Consider the following 21,104-nt stretch of genomic DNA (forward strand, 5'->3'; position numbering starts at 1 on the left):
CACCTAATTTGTTATCTATTTTACTGTACCAATGCTTTGATAGAGACTATCTGTGATTTTTAAACTAGTAGTTAAATATGATAACAAAATGGGAATAATATGTATATATCTTCTTTTATCGCATCAAAGAATAAATTTTGCATTTTAAGAAAATACAAAAGTTTTGGCAACATCTATGAAACACCGTTACTTAATATTGGATGATAAAGAGGTTTAGTATAAATTCAAGAAGGTCAGCTTAATTCTAATGATTGACCATGTAATTCTTTGTGCACAAATTATTACAATATAATCATCACTATGAGAGTCTGAACTTAGTACCCTATGCTTGAAGAGTCCAATGCTCCTCCCCTGTGCTGCCTCCTCAACCATGTATGTGGTGTCCACTTTGAAGCCTTTGTGGTTGTCTTAGCCTGTTCTGGCTGGTTGAGTCTATTTAGTAAATTACTACCCCAGCGCATTTAGTATAACTGCAGTTACCTAAAATCATTAGTGCACTTGTATTTGGCACTTGTAGAGCATAGACTTTCAGGCTCTCACAGTAATGATTATACTGTAAGAATTTGTGCACAAAGAATTACATGGTCAATCATTAGAATTATGCTGACCTTCTTGAATTTATACTAAACCTCTTTGTCATGCAATATTAAGAAATGGGTATTTCATAGATGTTGCCAAAACTTTTGTATTTTCTTAAAATACAAGATTGGTTCAGTCCTCAGTAGCACATGTACCAGAGTGATGTCTGGTTCTTTCCCCATCTCCAGTATCTCTAATCAATATTGAAAATAAATAAAATTAATTCTAGAAAGAAAAAAAGTGTTAAATTCAACAGAACAGAACAGAACACCAAAAGATTAGTTTCTTGGAGAATTTTATATATATATATATATATATATATATATATATATATATATATATTCCAAGTTTCAAGTTTATTGAGCTCTAACCTAAATAGAGTATGTGAAAATTTAATTGATAAAAAGTCATTCACACTACTTATTTTGTTATTATCTACTGTTGTTCATTTCTTGGCCATTCTGGAATTATCTCTGACCAACCAATTTTATCCAGGTACATTTTAGGTTAAAATATATGACCCTTTAGTATGTCTTTGAAATTCCTCTCAGGTTGGTGCTGTCCATAGCTTAGGCTAGAATGCAAGACATGACTGATTTAGTATTACTCTTTTTAGAGTTTTTCAAAACAAAAAGCTGGGACTGAATGTAAGAAGAGAGAGAGAGAAAGAGAGAGAGAGAGAGAATAAGTTTACAATGTGTTGGTAGAAATGAGTTATAAACAAGTACAATTCTAGGAAATAGTATTCAAAATTACAAGTAGAACAATGCTTGCAGTTTGGGGGGTCTGTTTAAACAGACAATGAAATGTGAATTGGCTGTTTAAATACATTGTGGTTTAAACTAGTGAAGCTAATGCCAGTTTGTTAATTGGGAACCCAAGAGAGAACCTAGTTTGTTCAGATTTTCCTGGCCCAGAGAGATCAATTTCACCTCAAAAATACCAGCTGTTGATTGAATCCTCTTTCTCCGAGGTCCTTTCGAATCCTCCTTTGAAAATCTTCTAAGGTCAAAACTTGTCCTTTCTATTCTGTCATTGTGTATTAAATTATGTTTTTGGCTATCGACTGAGTGTCATACTTCTTAATAGAATCTGACTTATCTTCTCCTCCTTAAGTACAGCGATAGTATCTGCTGAGGCATCTAGTCACACTGGGAAATCAAGAAGTGTGGGTTAGCTGTTCAGCTAATGTGAAAATAGGGAAAAAACTAAAACATTCCTCTTACCAGTTTTTCTCTCTACTACATGCATTTAGATATGCAGAGAAACCTTGAAATATATGGCAAGGCAATTGTTTGCTTAATACCAAGTTTATTTATTTATTTTTTTATTGAGGTAACATTGGTTTACACGAGTGTTCTAGAAGTACAATTTCACACCTCTTCAAAAATATGTGTTACAATAAACACCACAAAGTCACTGAAGTGTCAAGGTCCATCCACCAATACCAAGTTTTAAAAAGAACTAGCAGATATTTTTTGAAAAAACAAAAAACAAAAAATGGTGTGTGTCATTTTTCCAGAATAAGACAGTCAACCTTTCTTAAGGTTTTCCATAAAATTATTAACAGCTTTATTAGATATATTCTATTAAAATCCAATAGTAAGGGGAGGAATGGAGCCACAGAGATGCACTTTGAATATCATAGAACACAGGTCAGATGCTATCAAAATACTTAGCTTTAAGCTATGTCAGTAACTAAGTTATAGTGGGTAACAATTATCAAGCTTCTCCAATGAAATTACAAGAAATGCTTCTTGGCAACCTACTCTATAACTTAAAGAGACTTCCAGTAGTTTCTTTCTATAGCTTGCAAAATCGGAAAAAATTATTGAAAATGCATGCATATACGTGCCACTTTTTTTTTTAATGATGTAATGGAATTCAAGCTCCAGTATTTTGAGGAATACTGTAGTATTTTCAGTGAACTGCAAATACACTTTCAGTTTGAGACATGTTTTTTGTTTTCCATTCAGAGAAGAAAGGACTAGGAATCAAATCATATTGTTCAGCTACTCTGCTATTCACATTTACAGGTTTAATATGTAGGAATTTAAGGTTTCAAGAAACTTCTAAAAGTCTATAATTTAAAACACTGAGCTTTTGATACTTTGTGAACATCCAGTTTGGCTTCTTCTAAGAAGTTAGTGTGACTTACCTTTTCATAAATATAATTGTCACATTCAGAGACACCCACTCTGGGCACGGGTACAGAGGGGAAGAAAACAATATTCCAATGAGTCATGTCAATCAAAACTCAGAGCTCAAGTTACCACAGTCCAGGAAGTAGCATTACCACACCCACCAGGGAAAATGCCATAGACTCTGTCGCTGTAGTACAACCAGCTCCAGTTGTGTCTAAGGTCTTGCCACCATCTTTGTGATGGATTTGCTTGACATCACTAAGGTTTAGTTCATCTGGCATCCCTGCAGAGGCAAGTAAAGAAACACAGGGTGACTTATTTTTGCTTCACCAAGAGAAACAACCAGAACTTCTCTGAAACCCAAAGGATAGACACAATAGCCTCTCCCTCCATAGCATTATCTATATCTTCATGTAATTTCAAATGATTGGCATGACCCAGGAACTTCTGCTTGATTTAAACTGGAAAGAGGAAGCACTTGTGTAGGGGAGGCCAGAAAAGAATGGCAAGATACCTATCGAGTGCTCAATGAAAAAGGTTTTCAACCAAGACTGCTGTATTCTGCTAGACTGCCATTCAGACTGGATGGAGGCATCAAAATCTTCTCAGACAAGCAAAAGTTGAAGGAATCAACTACTACCAAGCTTGCCCTGAAAGAAGTTCTGAAAGGTCTCCTATAAACAATCAGATTACCATAAACATGCCATATATCAGAACACTCTAAAAAGCTATAATAGTGGTATTAAAATATCTTCAATCTATAATATCAATAAATGTCAGTAGCCTGGATTTACCTATTAAAAGGCACAGAGTAGGTAGATGAAAAACACAATAAAACCATATGTTGTCTACAGGAATCCCACCATTTACTGTTGACTGTAAAATATTAATCCCCCAATAAAGAAATAAAAAAAGGAATGTCTCAACATGGTAGAATGCAGATAGAGATACAATGTTTGACTGAAGCAAAACAAATTTCTAGAAGACTGGTCATAATCTTTTTATTTATGTCTTTGTTTTAGAAAACCTGACAGATTGAAATGAAAAGCCCTAAATTAAGGGGGTGAGATAATTTTTTTTTGCATTAAGATTCAATTTATTTCTCAACATTTTTATTTCTCAACATTTATTTCTCAACATTTCAAAACAGAAACATTCACAATGGAAAATGGAAAATTTTCACAATGGAAAATTCAACACATGAATTGCAACCCAAATTACAATTACAATCCCATTAAAGTATTTAAAAATCATACTTCTGATTCTATTAGACCCACATCCTGGAAATCCAGTCAAATGCACTCCTGGTAGCTTAGCACTGAGGCTGGGTCTCTTTGAGTCCCCAACCCTAAGACCTGGTGTCAGAAGCAGGGTTGTGTGCTCATTGCGGGACAAAGTTGCTAGATGTCACTTCCTGTGAGCCTCTAAAAGACAGCTTCTTATAGTCAGACCGACAAAAAAAGCAGGGTAAAATGATGGGCTCCCAGTTTTTGAACACCTTCTTGGCACAGGAAGTGCAGTGACCAGTGCTCAACATGATGGACCTGGGGTGTCCTAGGTCCCTGAGAATCTTTGAGATCTGACTGCAGAGCAAATCAAATGTCTCAGGCTGGAGATCTAGGGATCCACCTGCTAATGCCTATGTGCAAGAGAGCAGCAATGACAGAAGCCGGACCTTCCACTATCTGGACTCCATAAAGCATTTTGATCCATAGTCCCAGAGAGGGAGACATGTTAGTGGTAGATGACCAGAGAGCTCTGAAATCCGATTCCATCAGCACTGGTGATAGAATAAACTAAAAAAAAAGTTTAGAAAAAGAAAAGGAACTTTCAAAGAATAATAGGTATAGGTATGACTTAGAATGGAAGAAAAAGTCAATTCATAGGGAAATATGGAAAATTTATATAAATACAGCTAATTATAGAAATAATTGTCAACCTTTGTCTGATACCTTAGGAGATAAACTGCATTTTTCAAAGGAGGGAATGCCTACAGGGAACTCTTATGGTTGGAATGGTATGGAATTATATTCCTGTTATATATAACATGTCATTATGTAAACAGACTCTCATGCCTGAGGCTTAGAAGACCCAGGTTCATTCCTTCAACCACTATAAAATAGACATGAGCAGTGCTCTGGATAAAATAAAATAAATAATTTTCATTATTTCAAGAGATAATTTTTTTTAATGTGGTGCCAGAGCCTTATGTATACATGACATTTTCCCTCTAGAGTTGTCAACTTTTTGATTATTTTTATTTAGAATATATAGTGGAAGACAGAGGAGAGAAAAAGATAGAGAAAGTGAGAGAGATGATATGAATGAGAACATAGCACTGTACCACCATTTATAAAGTTTCTTCTCAGTGCTATAGAATATGATGTCAGGCAGGACTCAAATCCAGGAGCCTGCAGATGATAAAGTGATCTGTAGGGAAATTGTGAGGATGTGGTAGAACCTGGCAGGGCTTGACCTGAGGGGTGCGTTCATCTTGTCAGTCTCTCTCTACCAAGAGGTTGAGCAAGGGGAACACAGGAACCCCAAAGGTTAACCACGTCATATCAGACTCCCTGCCTCACAAAACACCCCACATTTTTCTGCCTCCAGGAGCCTGGCATTCCTTAAAACATTAAGCCTGCTCCACCCTGCATTCCTTGATACTATGGCTTGTCTTTTTATTATCTACATATCAGTCTTCTGCTTTGTCCTACAAATGACTAAAGGTCTCCTTCCTAATTCCCCGCAGGGTATTATTAATCATACCAGTTTAACCCCTAGCAACACTTGCTAAGGAAACCCCCTACCATTCCCAGCCCCTTTCAACTTTCTCCACCCCTTTCCTAACCATGTATGGTATTGTCAAATCACTTCTGTTTCTGACTTGTCTCTTCCATTTTCTGGCCTGGAGAAGCATGCAGGCAGACAGAGAGGTGCTTGAATGAATAAAGATTTGAATTGCCTTGCCACCACGAGCTTGGTTCCTGGGTCACTTCTCTCTCTCTCATGTCACTAGCCTAACAGTGATCACTCTATCAAGTGCATTTGATACCCCCAAATGAGTATTTTTTAAAAAATTTATCATTGGTGTAGGGAATTATCTCATTGGATAGGACCACCTTCTTTTGCCATGTGCATTGTCCAAGTTCAAGCCCCAGCATTATATGAGAGGCTATAGGGAGAAATTCTAGTGCACAGGTTGTGGAGACAGCAAAATGGTTATGCAAAAGACTTTCATGACTGAGGCTTTCAGGTCCTTGGTTCAGTTTCTGGCACCACCATAAGCCAGAGTTGAGTAGGGATCTAGTCTTTTTCTCTTTATCCCTCACTCTCTCTGATTAATATATATATATATTATTTTGAAAATGTACTCTTTAAAAGAAATTCTAGTGCTGTGATGTTTATCTCCCTCTTTAAGTTTTTTAATTGTATTTTAATGAAAGTGAAAGATACAGAGAAAGAAAAAACTGAGAGACCAGTGTATTTCTTAGCTCTGATTTATGGCAGTACTGGGGATTGACCCTCAAAACTAGGAGCCTCAGATAAGAAAAACTTATGAATGACCACTCTGATAAATTTTCAGTCCTATTTCTTATCACTTTTTAAAAACTCTGTATGCACATTCAACACACACACAGACACACACACTAAACAATGGGGAGTGATGAACTCATCAACCACACATGGTTGAAGCCCTGACAAAAAAAAAGTTTTAAAGTTGTAACTTACTATGATATATACCTATTTAATTATTATGACATAACACTTCTTTTTAAAAATTTCTTTATTGAGGAATTGATGCTATAAATTTGACAGTAAATACATAACATTTCTATGCCATATAATAATACAACCCCCACTAGATCCTCTGTCATCCTTCCTGGATCTGTATTCTCCCCCCATCCCACTCCAGGGTCTTTTATTTGGTGCAATACACCAACTCCAGTTCAGGTTCTACTTGTGTTTCTCTTCTGATCTTGTTTTTCAACTTCTGCCAGAAAGTGAGATCATCCCATATTCATCTTTCTGTTTCTGACTTATTTCACTTAACATGATTTTTTTAAGCTTATCCAAGATCAGCTGAAAACAGTGAAGTCACGATTTTTAATAACTGAGTAGTATTATATTGTGTTGTTGGACACCTGGGTTGCTTCCAGGTTTTGGCTATTACAAATTGTGTTGCTAAGAATATATGTGTACACAGATTTTTTTGGATGGGTGTGTTGGGTTCCTTAGGATATATCCCCAGGAAAGGAATTGCAGGTTCATAGGGTAGGTCCATTTCTAGCTTTCTGAGAGTTCTCCAGACTGTTCTCCACAGAAGTTGGACCATTTGACATTCCCATCAGCAGTGTAGGAGGGTTGCTTTGACCCCACATCCTCTCCCGCATTAGTTGCTGTTACCTTTTCTGATGTATGACATTCTCACAGGAGTGAAGTGGTATTGCATTGTTGTCTTTATTTGCATTTCTCTGACAATCAAAGACTTGGAACATTTTTACCATATGTTTCTTGGCCTTTTGGATCTCTTCTGTAGTGAATATTCTGTCCATGTCCTCTCCCCATTTTTAGATGGGTAATTTGTGTTCTTGTGGTTGAGTTTGGCAAGCTCTTTATATATTTTGGTTATTAGCCTCTTGTCTGATGTATGGCATGTAAAGATCTTCTCCGATTCTGTAAGAGGTCTCTTGGTCTGGGTCGTGGTATCTTTTGCTATGAAGAAGCTTTTTAATTTGATGCAGTCCCATAGGTTTATACTTGTCTTAGTCTTCTTTGTAATTGGATTTGTTTCATTATTGAAGATGTCTTTAAAATTTATGCGGAAAAGAGTTCTGCCAATAGTTTCCTCTAAGTATCTGACAGTTTTTGGTCTAACTTCCAAGTCCTTGATCCACTTGAAATTTACTTTTGTATTTGGTGAAATATAGTGGTTCAGTTTCATTCTTTTGCATGTGTCAACCCATTTTTTTCCAACACCATTTGTTGAAGAAACTCTGCTTTCCCCATTTAATAGTCTGGACACCTTTGTCAAAATTTAGATGTCCCTAGGTATGGGGGCTTACTTCCAGGCTCTCAGTTCTATTCCATTGGTCAGTGTGTCTACTCATGTTCCAGTACCAAGCAGTTTTCATTACAATGGCCTTATCATGCAATTTGAGATCTGGGAGTGTGATGCCTCCAGTTCTGTTCTTTCTTCTCAAGATTGTTTTGGCAATTCTAGGTATTTTCTGGTTCCAGATAAACTTTTGTAGCATTTGTTCTATTCTCCTAAAAAATGTGATTGGTATCTTGATGGGGATAGCATTAAACTTGTAGATGCCTCTGGGTAGTATATTCATTTTTATGATGTTAATTCTTCCAACTCATGAACATGGAATCTTTTTTCACTTTTTGTGTCATTTTTCAATGTCCTTGAGTAGTGATTCATAATTTCCAGTATACAAGTCTTTCCCTGCTTTGGTTAGGTTTCTTCCTAGATATTTTATTGTTTTTGTTGCTATAGTAAAAGGAATTGCTTTTTGGATTTCAACTTCTTCTAACTTACTGTTTGCATAGAAGAATGCCACTGATTTTTGAATGTTAATTTTGTAGCCTGACACCTTACTGTATTGCCTGATGATATCCAAAAGCTTCTTGCTGGATCCCTTAGGTTTTTCTATGTATACTATGATATCATCTGCAAATAGGGAGAGTTTGACTTCTTCTCTTCCAATCTGTATCCCTTTAATTCCTTGATCCTGCCAGATTGCTATGGCAAGAACTTCCAACACTATGTTAAATAATAATGGTGATAGTGGGCAGAGGGAAAATACTTCCAGTATTTCCAGTTTTTCACCATTGAGTATGATGTTGGCTGTAGATTTGCTATATATAGACTCTACTATCTTGAGGAATTTTCCATCTATTCTCATTTTTTGTAGTGATTTGATCATAAAGGGATGTTGTATTTTGTCAAAGACTTTCTCTGCATCTATTGATATGATCATTCATTTTTTGTTGTTGCTTTTATTGATGTAGTGGATCACGTTGATTGATTTACATATATTAAACCAACCTTGCATCCCTGGGATAAACCCCACTTGGTCAAAAATGAACATTTTTTAAAATATTGATTTATTCTCTGTTTTATTGTTGTTATTATTGTTGTCATCATTGTTGGATAGGACAGAGAGAAATGGACAGAGGAGAGGAAGAGAGAGGGGGGAGAGAAAGATAGATACCTGCAGATCTCTTTAACGGCCTGTGAAGCGACTCTCCTGCAAGTGGGGAGCCGAGGGCTTGAGCCGGGATTTTAAAGCTAGTCCTTTAGCTTCGTGCCACGTGCGCTTAAACCACTGCACTACCACCCAACTCCCAAACAATCTTTTTAATATATTGCTGTATCTGGTTGGCTAGAATTTTGTTCAATATTTTAGCATCTGTGTTGATTAGAGATATTGGTTTGTAGTTTTCTTTTTTGATTGTGTCCCTGTCTGCTTTTGGTATCAGAGTGATGATGACTTCTTAGAAGCTGGAAGGCATCATTACAGTGTCTTCAATATTCTGGAAGACTTTTAAAAGTAGACATATTAGTTATTCTTTGGAGGTTTTGTAGAATTCATTTTTAATACCATCTGGTCCAGGGCTTTTATTCTTGGGAAAGTTTTTGATAACTGTTTCAATTTCATTATCTGGGTCTGTTCATGTTATCTACTTCCTCTTTATTTAAATTTGGAGCTTCATAGGTATTTAGGAAATCATCCATTTTTTTCCAGGTTCTCTAGCTGGGTGACATAGCATTGTTCATTGAAGCCTCACATGATATGCTGAATTTTTGCAGTGTCTGTTGTGATATCTCCTCTTTCATTTATGATCTGATTTATTTGGATCTTCTCCCTTTTTTGTTGTGTGAGTCTGGCTAAAGGTTTGTTGATTTTGTTCACTCTTTTGAAGAACTAACATTGACTTTCCTTGATATTTTGTATGGTTTTCTTATTTTCTGTGTTATTGATTTCTACCCTAACTTTAGTGATTTCTGTCCTTCTCGTTGCTTTAGAATTCCTTTGTTCTTCTTCTAGGTCTTTAAGATGTGTAATCAGGCTGTTTATTTGTCCTTTTTCTTATTTCCTAATGTGTGCTTGTATGGCTATGGACTTCCCTCTTAGTACTGCCTTAGCTATGTCCCAAATATTTTGATAGCTTCTATCTTCATTATCATTGAACTCTCAAATCATTTTGATTTCTTCATTTCCTCTTTGACCTAGTAGTTATTAAACAGTGTACTGTTGAGCTTCCACATTTTGTGACTATCACTAGTCTTTTATTTATTGTTAAATGTTATTTTAATACTATTGTGGTCTGAGAAAATGCTTGGGATGATTTCAATGCTCTTGAATTTGCTGATGCTGTCTTTGTGGCCTAACATATGGTCTATCCTTGAGAATGACCCATGTGGACTTAAGTAGAATGTGTATTCCAGTTTCTTTGAGTGAATGACTCTGAAAATGTCCAATAGTTTTAGTTTATCTAGCTCTTCATTTAGCTCCTTCATTTCTTTATTGATTTTCTTCCAGCATGATCGGTCAAGTAGAGAGAATGGGGTGTTGAAATCCTGTACTACTATTGTGTTGCTGTTAATATATTGCTGTAGCTCTTTCAGTAGATGTTTGATGTATTTAGATGGCATCTCCTTGGGTGCATAGATGTTGATAATCATTAAGTCCTCTTGCTTGATTGATCCTGTGAACACAAAGATATGTCTACCCCTATCTTTTTAAATTTTATTTATTTTAAGGTCTGTCAAGTCAGATATGAGCATAACTGTCCCTTCCCCTTTTTGTAGCCCATTGGCCTGTATGATAGTTTTCCATCTTTTCACTTTGAGTCTGTGTTTGTATTGTTGAGTTAGGTGGGTTGCCTGTAGACAGCATATTGTTCAGTTGTGTTTTCTTGCTGGGCTAGCGTAGGGTGCCTCTTCCCAGGTGTGTACTCACTGGGTTGGAGAGAACTCGACTGGAGTCAGCCTGGGCTGCTACTCACTCAGTGACGCAAGGGAGATGACTCAGGAACAGACTTGTAGCGGCAAGGCAATGCAATATATTTATTGATCAGAGAGCCAAGGCTTTTAAAGGGCAGACCCAGAAGTGGCAAATTGGAAACAGAAATAGCTAGGAAAGGGATGGAGAAAGGCAAAAGGGGCTGGAAAGGTAGGAACTTCCTTAGGAACTGTTGCGAGGGTTTTAACTGGTAGGGTTCATAATACGCTGCAGGCAGGGAGGGTCTTAAGGGTATAAAGAAGATAGATCAAAGGAATGGAATTGGTGGGGATCTTTCAGGCAAAACAATGATTATGTAGATAGGCCACAGTATCAGGAATTCAGGGTGGAGCAGGGGGATCTGGCTTTATTTTTTAAGGAATTCCATACTCCTGGAGGCAGAAAAATGCGGGGTGCTTTGTGAGGCTCCTCACAATTTGCCGACGTTTTCTGATCTATCTTCCTACTCTGTGCCTTTTAATAGGTGATTTCAGACCACTGACATTTATTGATATCATAAATTGAAAATATTTTAACACCATTCTTGTAGATTTTTAGAGTGTTCTGATATATGCCATGCTTCTGGTGATCTGATTATTTAATTCTAAGTCTAATTCTGTTTGTGACCATCTGGGCTTCTTGATGTTGCCTAGACTAGAGAAGTTCTCAGCTATTTTGTCCTGTAGAATGCTTTCTTCCCCTCCCTCTATTTCTTCCTCTAGTAGTCCTGTAATGCATGTATTGTTTCTTTTGAAGTCATCCCATAGGCCTCTGTTGTTATTTTTAATATCTTTTAACCTCTTTGAAATCTCTCACTTCTTTTTTAGTTGTCTCTAATTCATCTTTGATCTTGCTAGTTCTGTCTTTAGCCTCATTTATTCTATTCTCTCTCCCTGCTACTGTTTTCTGGAGTTCATCTATTTTGTTACCCTGTTCTGATACTGTTTTAGCTTGTTCAGCTAGTTTTGTTCTTAGCTCAGCTATTTCAGCTCTCAGCTCTCTAATAACCTTGAGATAATTAGTGTTTTCTTCCAGAGTCTCATTTGTTGTTTCTTTATTTCTGATGACAATTCTTTCAAACTTTTTTTCTCACTCCTGTGATTATTCCTTAACTAGTTATTGGATATTGACCTCATTCTTCTGTGCTTCAACTTTCATAGGGATTTTATCTGGACTCTTGTCCTGGTTCATTTCTCCAGTATTTCTTCTTGTTGGTTTATCCATCCTATATAGTATGTTATGAGGTCCCTCTCTCAGTACTTTTCAAATGTACTGATCACTCTTGCCTGGATTGACTTGTGTCTAAGTAAGGTAATTAAAGGGTTCACAGTTGTGGAAATTAACAGTTGTTTCAATATTATATTAATCCCTGAGTTGGAGCACAGTGGCTTTTAAATTCTCTTTTGTTATTTTTCTTCCCTGTAGGCTATGGTAGCCTGAGGGCTTTTAAACTATAAGCAGGCTTCTTAGCTCAATCGTCTACTCCTAACCAAGAGATAAATCAGGGTGGGGGAGAGATAATACAGTGGTTATGCAAAGAGACTCTCACACCCCAAGGATCCAAAGCTCCAGGCTCAATTCAGCTTCTCTGACAAGCTGGGAAGGACTGCTGGGTCCTGTGAGTTGTTTAACAAGTCTCCTTTATAGTCAGTAGGTTCTGAGGCAACTGTTCACTATGTTGAGAACAACATGGAAAGGCTCCCACCACTACACCAAGGTGTAGATCTTTTCCTGAGTTTCCTGGTTAGTTCTCTGTCCCCTGGTGTCAGCCCAGGGCCTCACCACCACTGCTCCAGATTCTTAGGGCAGTAGCAATGGAGACTCACAGTTGTATTTGGTGAGTTTTAGGGGAGTCTTCTCCTCCCTTCAGCCATCTTTTTGTTGGTAAAATAGACTGGAGGTGGTGCCTCAACTTGTAAATTGCCAAACTGTTACCATCCACCTAATCTCTCCCTAGGCTCCTCTTTGTCCAGGAGCCACATGTATTTGCACTCACTGGTGATTTGGTGTGTTCCTGAGGTTGTTCTAGTCCTGCCTTGTTGAGGTCTCAGATGATCTCATTTGATACTTCTCATTGACCCAGGAGAGGAGAGGAGAGAAACACAGCTGCTGCTGCTCCATACTCCCACCTCCATACGTCCCTGGCATAACACTTCTTACCTAGGCCCACCAATGTTCTCACACCCTGTGACTATCTGAATTAACTCATAATATGCCCCTATCCATCACGATTAACAAGCTTAAATTCAGTTTTAGTACAGCCACAAATATTGACATTGTAATTACAAGTAAGCCTAAAAAACAAACAAACAAAAAACCTTCCATATAAGAAAAAGTCAATATTTATGTAATTAGGTCAATACATATATATAATTCAGAAGGTAAGCTCCACTGCATTCAGGGATGAGAACATTAAAACAAAGCACAGCTCTACTGATCTGACATATTGATTTTGCAGTCTGAGCACTTGCATTATTATTCATTGTTTGGGTACTTGTTTTGCCCTCTGTGTCATTAGGCAAGATGAATAAACTAGTGATTCATTTATTTTATAGAAACTGGAATGGAGTGTGAATATTTTAGTCATGGTTTTATATTTCTTTTGATGCTAGAGTTTAACAAGGAACTATAAGAACTCTAGGCAGCCAAAAAATTTTTTTTCAAGATAATTACATAAATTTGAGCTTTAAGGGATTTATTTTTCCTTCATAAAGCCCTCTTAATAGGAGCCTAGGTTGGATTCTTGAGTAACACTTTTTTATACCTTCCTGAGCTGTTTTTTCCTTATTCATTCCTGAGCTGGGGACTGATCTGAATCCAGGGTATACCAGAGTGACTAAAAACATGGAACCAACAGTTATAACACAGTGGTATATTATTGGCCACTAAATAAATATAATATAGTTACGTTTTATTATTATGTCTTATTAGTATATTTAGAGTAAGCACTGTGTGCATAATGCTTTATAGTGTTAATACTATATGTATGATACCATATTATTTAATATTAGAGAGTTACGAAGGGTAGATAAGGCAATATCTCTATCCAAAGAATCAAGTTTTGAATATATGCAAACATATATGTTAATTAGATTCATTGCCACTTATTTAACATTCTTCAGTATATACAAATACCTAATTATTAAGTTGTAACCTTACATCAATATGTTATATAAATTATATTTCAATAAATGTACAGTATAGTCATGAAAGAAAATAATATAGAAGCAGGGTATTTGTGTGGCAATCAGATATGCCAAGAGAAATAGGCCACCTCCAATCAGATGTGATTTTATATCTGGGTGCTGATGCTTCTAATAAAACTAGTAGTTTTGTGAATAATGGTCCCTTGATATAGAAATTATATGAAAATAGGAATCAAGATAAAGAAAAAGAATAGGCTTAACTAAAGACCCATAGAAGGGAAATTTATTTGTGGATTTAGCACATTAATAAGTGAAATGAAATCAAGGTAAGTTATGAATAAGTTTTCTATGCATAACAGTAACTAAAATATGCTAATAATTTAATTTATCTTTCCTTGATCACTTATAGTGGGGAGGTGGGCAGAGTCATGATACTACAGAAATTAGTGTAATATTAAAATTAGGTACATGCTCCATGTTTGGTGCTATGAAGCAGGTAAAAGGATCTGACTTGATTGGGGAAGGCTTTCTAAGAATTGGTGAAGTTGTGAGATCTGGCTGGGCTAGTGGCTCTTTCTGTGGACTAAGAATTGGTGAAGTATATTACTTTATTTTTATTAATTTAATTTTTATTATCTTTATTTATGTATTGGATAGAGACAACTAGAAATAAAGAGAGAAGGGGGTGATAGAGAGGAAGAGAGACAGAGAGACACCTACAGCTCTGCTTTACCATTTGCAAACCTTTCCCCCTACAGGCGGGGACCAGGAGCTTAAATCTGGGTCCTTGTGCACTGTAACATGTGAGCTCAACTAGGTGTGTCACTACCCACCTCTGAAGTGTTACCTTGTTTGGCAATATCTGCAAAACTCTTGATGTGATGCCATTATTGTTTCAAATACTTCATACATAATAATTTACTTTGTTCTGACAGTGCCCTCATATAATGGGTACCTTAAAAACATTTACTGATTTGAGAGAGAGAGAGAGAGAGAGAGAGAGAGAGAGAGAGGAAGTGATGCAGTAGATCAAGCAACTCAGGATCTCATGCATGAGAGATCAATGCCTTTCCTTCAGTGTCACTACCCAAGCTTTGTTTATGGTCTTTTTTAATGGATAGGAAACTGAGGCACTGGGAGGTTAAATGAAGTTAGTAGTAGAAGCAGGAGTCAAACACTAGACCCAGACTCTGATCACCTTTCTGTTGACTTTGAACTTTGAGGGCCACCAAAGCATCACTGTTTAACTTGGGGACACAGATAGTCTCTTATGTCTGGATAGTGCACTAGGAAATGTGTTTATCTTTCCTTTATGGAGGTTGGTTGGTGGTTAGTTTTGTGTATAAATCTAGCAACTTGATGTACTCAGAATTGAATTAATGTGGGCTAGTGCTAGTGAAGCAGAATAGGTTAATGAATCTAAGAGGATTTTTTTCTTTCTGTCATGTATAGTCAGCCATCTCCCTGTTGCTATGGAGTGTCTTTTTACTTCACCTATCCATATATTCACATATTAACAAAATTTTCCTGGCTTTGCTAAGCAATAATGACTAAACTAAAAGGTCACTTGTTCTCAGTTGTTGATAATAGAAATGGTAGGGACAGAAATATTTACTATAAAAATACATTCAGTACTAGCCCTCTATCAGACACCATATAGGAGACTGAATCTATGCTATGTACTTAGACTATTTTCTCATTCTTTCATGATTACTACTACTACTACTACTACTACTAATAATAATAATAATAATAATAACCTAAAACCCACCAGGTATCTCTATCAGTAATGGTGAAAAGTTAGGCCAGACTTTAGTGACTTGTGAAATTTCAGTTGCTATTTGAATTCAATGAAATAAAAATGATTTGCTTCTAAAAGTGATATGTCTTCAAGATAGCTCTAATCATGGCACCTCAAAAAGGCCTACTAGGGCAGGGTAGCACTTTCTTTTTTATATTACTGATTGAATAACAGGAAGAGTACAATAGGGTGAGTTAGGCAAGGTGGTTTTTCCTTTATTCTATAGATTGGGAGTGTATGCAGATATAATCTTCTAAAACTAACATGAGTATGGCTGAATACCAGATGTGTCCCAGTCAAATATGGGATACGGAGTTCTGGTGGTGGGAATTGTATGAAGTTGGACCCCTCTTATCCTATGGTTCTTGACAGTGTTTCCTTTTTATAAATAAAATTTAAAAAAAAAGAAAAAAGAAGCTTCTTTAGTTTCATCACTAGACTCTTTGCTACTGTACAAGCAAAGCACCTATCTGGCAGGTGTTGCCACGATCTGACTGGAAGACTTCATGACCCCCAATTTATAGGATTATATTTCATGAATTTGTAGAATATTTATTTATTCCATTATTTAAAGTGTATATTTATTTTAGGAAAAAGTCTACAGTCCCACTCTGGTTTCTGTTGCTGGGCATAGAATATGGAACCTCCCTCCACATGAAAGACCTGTGCTACTACTGAATCACAACCCCAGCATCATGGAGCATTCAAATGAAAGCATTTTCAGAGAGAAAGGGACTAGCCAAAGCACATTTCTGGCAAATTGATTAAATTAATATTAAAAAAACAAGATAGATTCCTATCTCCCAGAATCCACTAAAAGTGCCCGCTCCAATAATGTATAGGAAAGCTTCCAATGGAGGGGATGGGCTAAAGAACTCTGGTGGTGGGAGTGTGTAGAATCATACCCCTCTTATCCTATGGTCTTGTCGAACATTATTAAATAATTTTTTTTTAAAAGTGTCCATTCCATCTGGCCAAAGATTTAAATTTTAATAATGAAGATATAAACATCACTTAGGCTGCTTATTTTATTTGTGCGTGAGAAAAGCCATATAGATTTTAGGCAGGACCTAATAATAGAAAATATTAGTTTTAACTTATTAAAATGGAACAATATAGAACACCAAAATTAAAATAAGGACACAACAGGTAAAGTGAGATGGGGGAAAGCATGTATATTATTGCAAAAAGATAATGTCTTTTTAATAGAATTCATACAATCCAGTATGAAATACAAAAGTGCTGGCTTAGAAAAAAAGGGAAAGGAAATAAATGGATATTTATAAGAAAAACCGCATAATGAAGAAGTAAAATTGATCTTTGCTGGAAGCAATTAAATACAATCTTACGCAAGATAAGCCATCAGTTATTTGCTGTTCATTTGACAAAGGCAGAGCAGAGAGATGATAGTTAGTCTTGGCAAAAATATAGTCTTTTATTAAGAAAATTTCCCTAAGTGTATCAAAATTATTTCAAAGGTATTTACCCAAGGATTCTATCTTTATGGATCACTTCCATGTGAATTAAGAAAATATGAATTTATTCTAGAAATGTTAATTTCTGTGTTGCTGACTTAATATCACAAGCCACGTATCTATTAAAGCCAAGTATCTATTAAAGGAAACTCAGTTAAAGAAAGTAAGTACATTAACCTGGGAGGTAGCACAGCATGCAGGATAGAATTTCAGGCTGGTTACTGGGTACTGTACAGCAAACCCTAACAAAAGGACTTTTCAAAGTTAACCCAATTACCAAATAATGTGATGATAACATTAATTATTGATTATCTTTTTGAACCCTAAGACAGCAGGAACCTCACATCTCCACTATAGAGCCTCTACTTCCCCCAGTCCTGGAACCATTGGATAGGGCCCACTTTCCCGTATGCCTCTCCCAATCCATATCAAATAATATTGCATCTGCTGATCACAACCTAACCAACACAACAATTGCCACCTCAACAAGCTTCACCTCAGACTGTGTTCAGAGACTTCACGTGTGGAATGAAAACCCTTCAGCTCCATTACTCGGGTGAGACCTTTCCTTTCATAGTATACTCTAATTTCATCTCAGGTGGTTCACTTTCTAACAAAGTCCCAAAACCTAGATATACACCAGTTTCTGTGAGAGAGAGCATATGTTTACACGTATCCATAAACTACTGCAAAATATATACCTGAAAGCAGAAGTACACTAGAGTTTGCAGTGAGTATCCCCCTAACACTTCCTCTCCACTATTCCAAGCTTTGGGTCCATGGTTGCTCAACAACTTGTTTGGCTTCGTAAGTTAACTCTCTTTTCAGTCACCAGGTTCCAGATGTCATCAGGATGCCGGCCAGGCTTCCCTGGACTGAAGACCTCACCAATGTGCCCTGGAGCTCCGCTTCCCCAGAGACCCACCCTACTAGGGAAAGAGAGAGGCAGGCTGGGAGTATGGACTGACCAGTCAACGTCCATGTTCAGCAGGGAAGCAATTACAGAAGCCAGACCTTCTACCTTCTGCAACCCACAATGACCCTGGGTCCATGCTCCCAGAGGGATAGAGAATGGGAAAGCTATCAGGGGAGGGGGTGGGATATGGAGAATGGGTGGTGGGAATTGTGTGGAATTGTACCCCTCCTACCCTATGGTTTTGTTAATTAATAATTTCTTAAATTAAAAAAAAAATTGGGTCACATGCATGACCAAAGAGGAAAAAAAAAATTTCAGGCTGGATTCCTGGCATTATATGGGCTCTGATGTCTATCACAATGTAAAAATATTTTTTAAAAAGAAAATTACATGCAGTCACTTACTGAAAATATTTAAAATGGAGAGCCAGTGAGATAACTCACCTAGATAGCTTGCTTTGTCATGTGCGTGGCTCAGGTTGGAGCTTACCCCCCCCAATACACACTCGCGGAAGCTTCAATGCTGTATTATATTTCTCTCCCTTCTTATGCCTCTTTTGAAAAGGTTTACTTATTTATTTATTTTTATTTTAAAATGCAATTTTTTTTAGATATTTATTTATTCCCTTTTGTTGCCCTTGTTTTATTTTTGTAGTTATTATTGTTGTCATCGTTGTTGGATGAAACAGAGAGAAATGGAGAGAGGAAGGGAAGACAAAGCGGGGAGAGAAATACACCTATAGACCTGCTTCACCGCCTGTGAAGCAACTCTCCTGCAGGTGGGGAGCCAGAGGCTCAAACCGGGATCCTTTCACTGGTCCTCACACTTTACACCTCCTGTGCTTAACCTGCTACGCTACCGCCTGACTCCCAATGCAGTGTTTTAATAAAACAAGAACTGATGGCAGGTGACATGCTAAAGCAACATAGTGGTGTTACATTACTATAGGATTTTATTTCCTTTTGAAAATTTAGTTTATAGTAGAGAACTCATCTCTCCCTCATCTTAGAGTCTTTTGCTTTGATACAATATACCTTGACCAGCCCACATTTCATTCTGTTCCTTTCCTCCCTTTCCTCTTATATTAAGACCCATTTGTAAGTGATATCTTTTGGTATTTATTTTCCTTTTGGTTTATCTCGCTTAACATGATGTCTTCAAGATTCATTCAAGATGACACAAAGGAGATGACTTCATTATTTTGAGTAGTAGTTAATCCTGTATATATACCACATTTTTTAGCCACACTTCTAATGTTGGACATGTGGGTTGCTTCCAGGTTCTGGCAATTACAAATTATGCAGCTATGAACATAGATACACATAGATCTCTTCTGATTCGTGTTTCTGTTTTCTTTGAGCAAATCCTCAGGAGAGGAATTGCTGGGTCATAGAGTAGGTTGATATCTAGTGTGCTGAGAATTCTCCAGGCTACTTTCCACAATGATCGAACCATTTTATGTTGTCACTAGCAATGTAGAAGTATCCTTCTTTCTCCACATCCTCTCCAACATTTGTTGTTTCTTTTTTTTTTTAACATTTATTTATTTATTCCCTTTTGTTACCCTTGTTGTTTTATTGTTGTAGTTATTATTGTTGTTATTGATGTTGTCGTTGTTAGATAGGACAGAGAGAAATGGAGAGCGGGGGGAAGACAGAGAGGAGGAGAGAAAAATAATACCTGCAGACCTGCTTCACCACTTGTAAGTGACTCCCCTGCAGGTGGGGAGCCAGGGGCTTGAAGTGGGATCTTTACACACATTTGTTGTTTCTATCCCTTTTGATGTATGACATTCTCACATCTGTAAAGGGGTGTCTCATTGTTGTCTTCATTTGCATTTCTCTGATGACCAGTAACTATGAGCATCTTCTCATGCTATCTGTTGGCCCTCTGGATCTCTTCCTCTGTGAAATGTCTGTCCATGTCCTCACTCTGTTTTCTAATGGGATTATGTGTGTGTGTTAACAAAGGAAGTAAAGGACTTATACACTGAATATTATGAGTCATACTTCAGAGAAATAGAGACACAAAGGAATGGAAAGAGATCCCTGCTCATGGATGGGCAGAATCAATCTTGTCAAAATGACCATCCTACTCTGAGCCATATATAGATTCAGTGCAATGTCCATTTAAGTTCCAACACATTTCTTTAAAGGAATAGATCAAAAGTTACAAAAATTTACCTGGAAAAAATCCCCAGAATTGCCAACGCAATATTGAGAATGAGGAACAAGACTGGAGGCTTTATATTATAGGACCTCAAGCTATACTACAGAGTTTCTGTAATAAAAAATGCCTGGTACTAGAACTAAAAAAAGAAGACACATATACCAGTGAAATAAAATTGAAGATTAAAAAATAGGTGCCCTCAAATCTATGGCAAACAAATTTTGCCATTAAATGGAGAAAGAAGAGTATTTTCAATACATGTTGTTGGGAAAATTGGATTGAAACCAAGCACAATAGTCAACTCTTAAGTGGATCATAAACATAGATATTAGGCCAGAAACTATCAAATACATAGACAACAACATTGGCAGGACAGTTCATTACCTGTGCTTTGAAAAAGACTTCAAGGGTTCAAGTCCAACAGCAAAGAAAACAAAAGCAAAAATAAACCAATGGGACTACCTCAAACTGAAAAACTTCTGCACAGCAAAGGGTATCACCACCCAAATAAAAAGCCACCCTAAGGAATGGGAAAAGATCTTTTCACAACACACAGAGACAAAAGACTAATAAAAAAAATACATAAAGAGCTAAACAAAGTTTACTTATTAACATAAGTGAGAAAAGGAGAGAGAGAGAGAAAGAGATAGAGAGATGAAGACAGTACTGGAGTTATCACTCCGGCACATATAAGGCTGGGAATAGAGCTCTGGACCTCATGGTTTTGAGTCCAACATTGTAGTCACTATGTCATCTCCTGAGCTGCAAACCTGATTACTTAATTTTAACTAGTTACTTTTTGCCAGAGTACCTTACCACTCTGCCTTCTGGTTCCAGCAATGATTGAACCTGGGACCTC

At 36.9% G+C, this 21,104-nt stretch overlaps 1 protein-coding gene across 1 annotated transcript in view; it reads right to left on the reverse strand.

The window, feature by feature from the left end:
• Nucleotides 1-1,895: 1,895 nt before the first annotated feature.
• The window catches only part of GPC5 (glypican 5), a 1,586,725-nt gene continuing 1,567,516 nt past the window's right edge, over nt 1,896-21,104 (reverse strand). Inside the window, exon 8 of the mRNA XM_060191579.1 lies at nt 1,896-3,006. Within this exon, the coding sequence (XP_060047562.1) occupies nt 2,849-3,006 (158 nt within the window). The 3' untranslated portion in view covers nt 1,896-2,848. The remainder of the gene's footprint in view (nt 3,007-21,104) is intronic.

This window comes from Erinaceus europaeus, chromosome 5 (genome assembly GCF_950295315.1).
Source record: "Erinaceus europaeus chromosome 5, mEriEur2.1, whole genome shotgun sequence".
Taxonomy (NCBI): Eukaryota; Metazoa; Chordata; class Mammalia; order Eulipotyphla; family Erinaceidae; genus Erinaceus; species Erinaceus europaeus.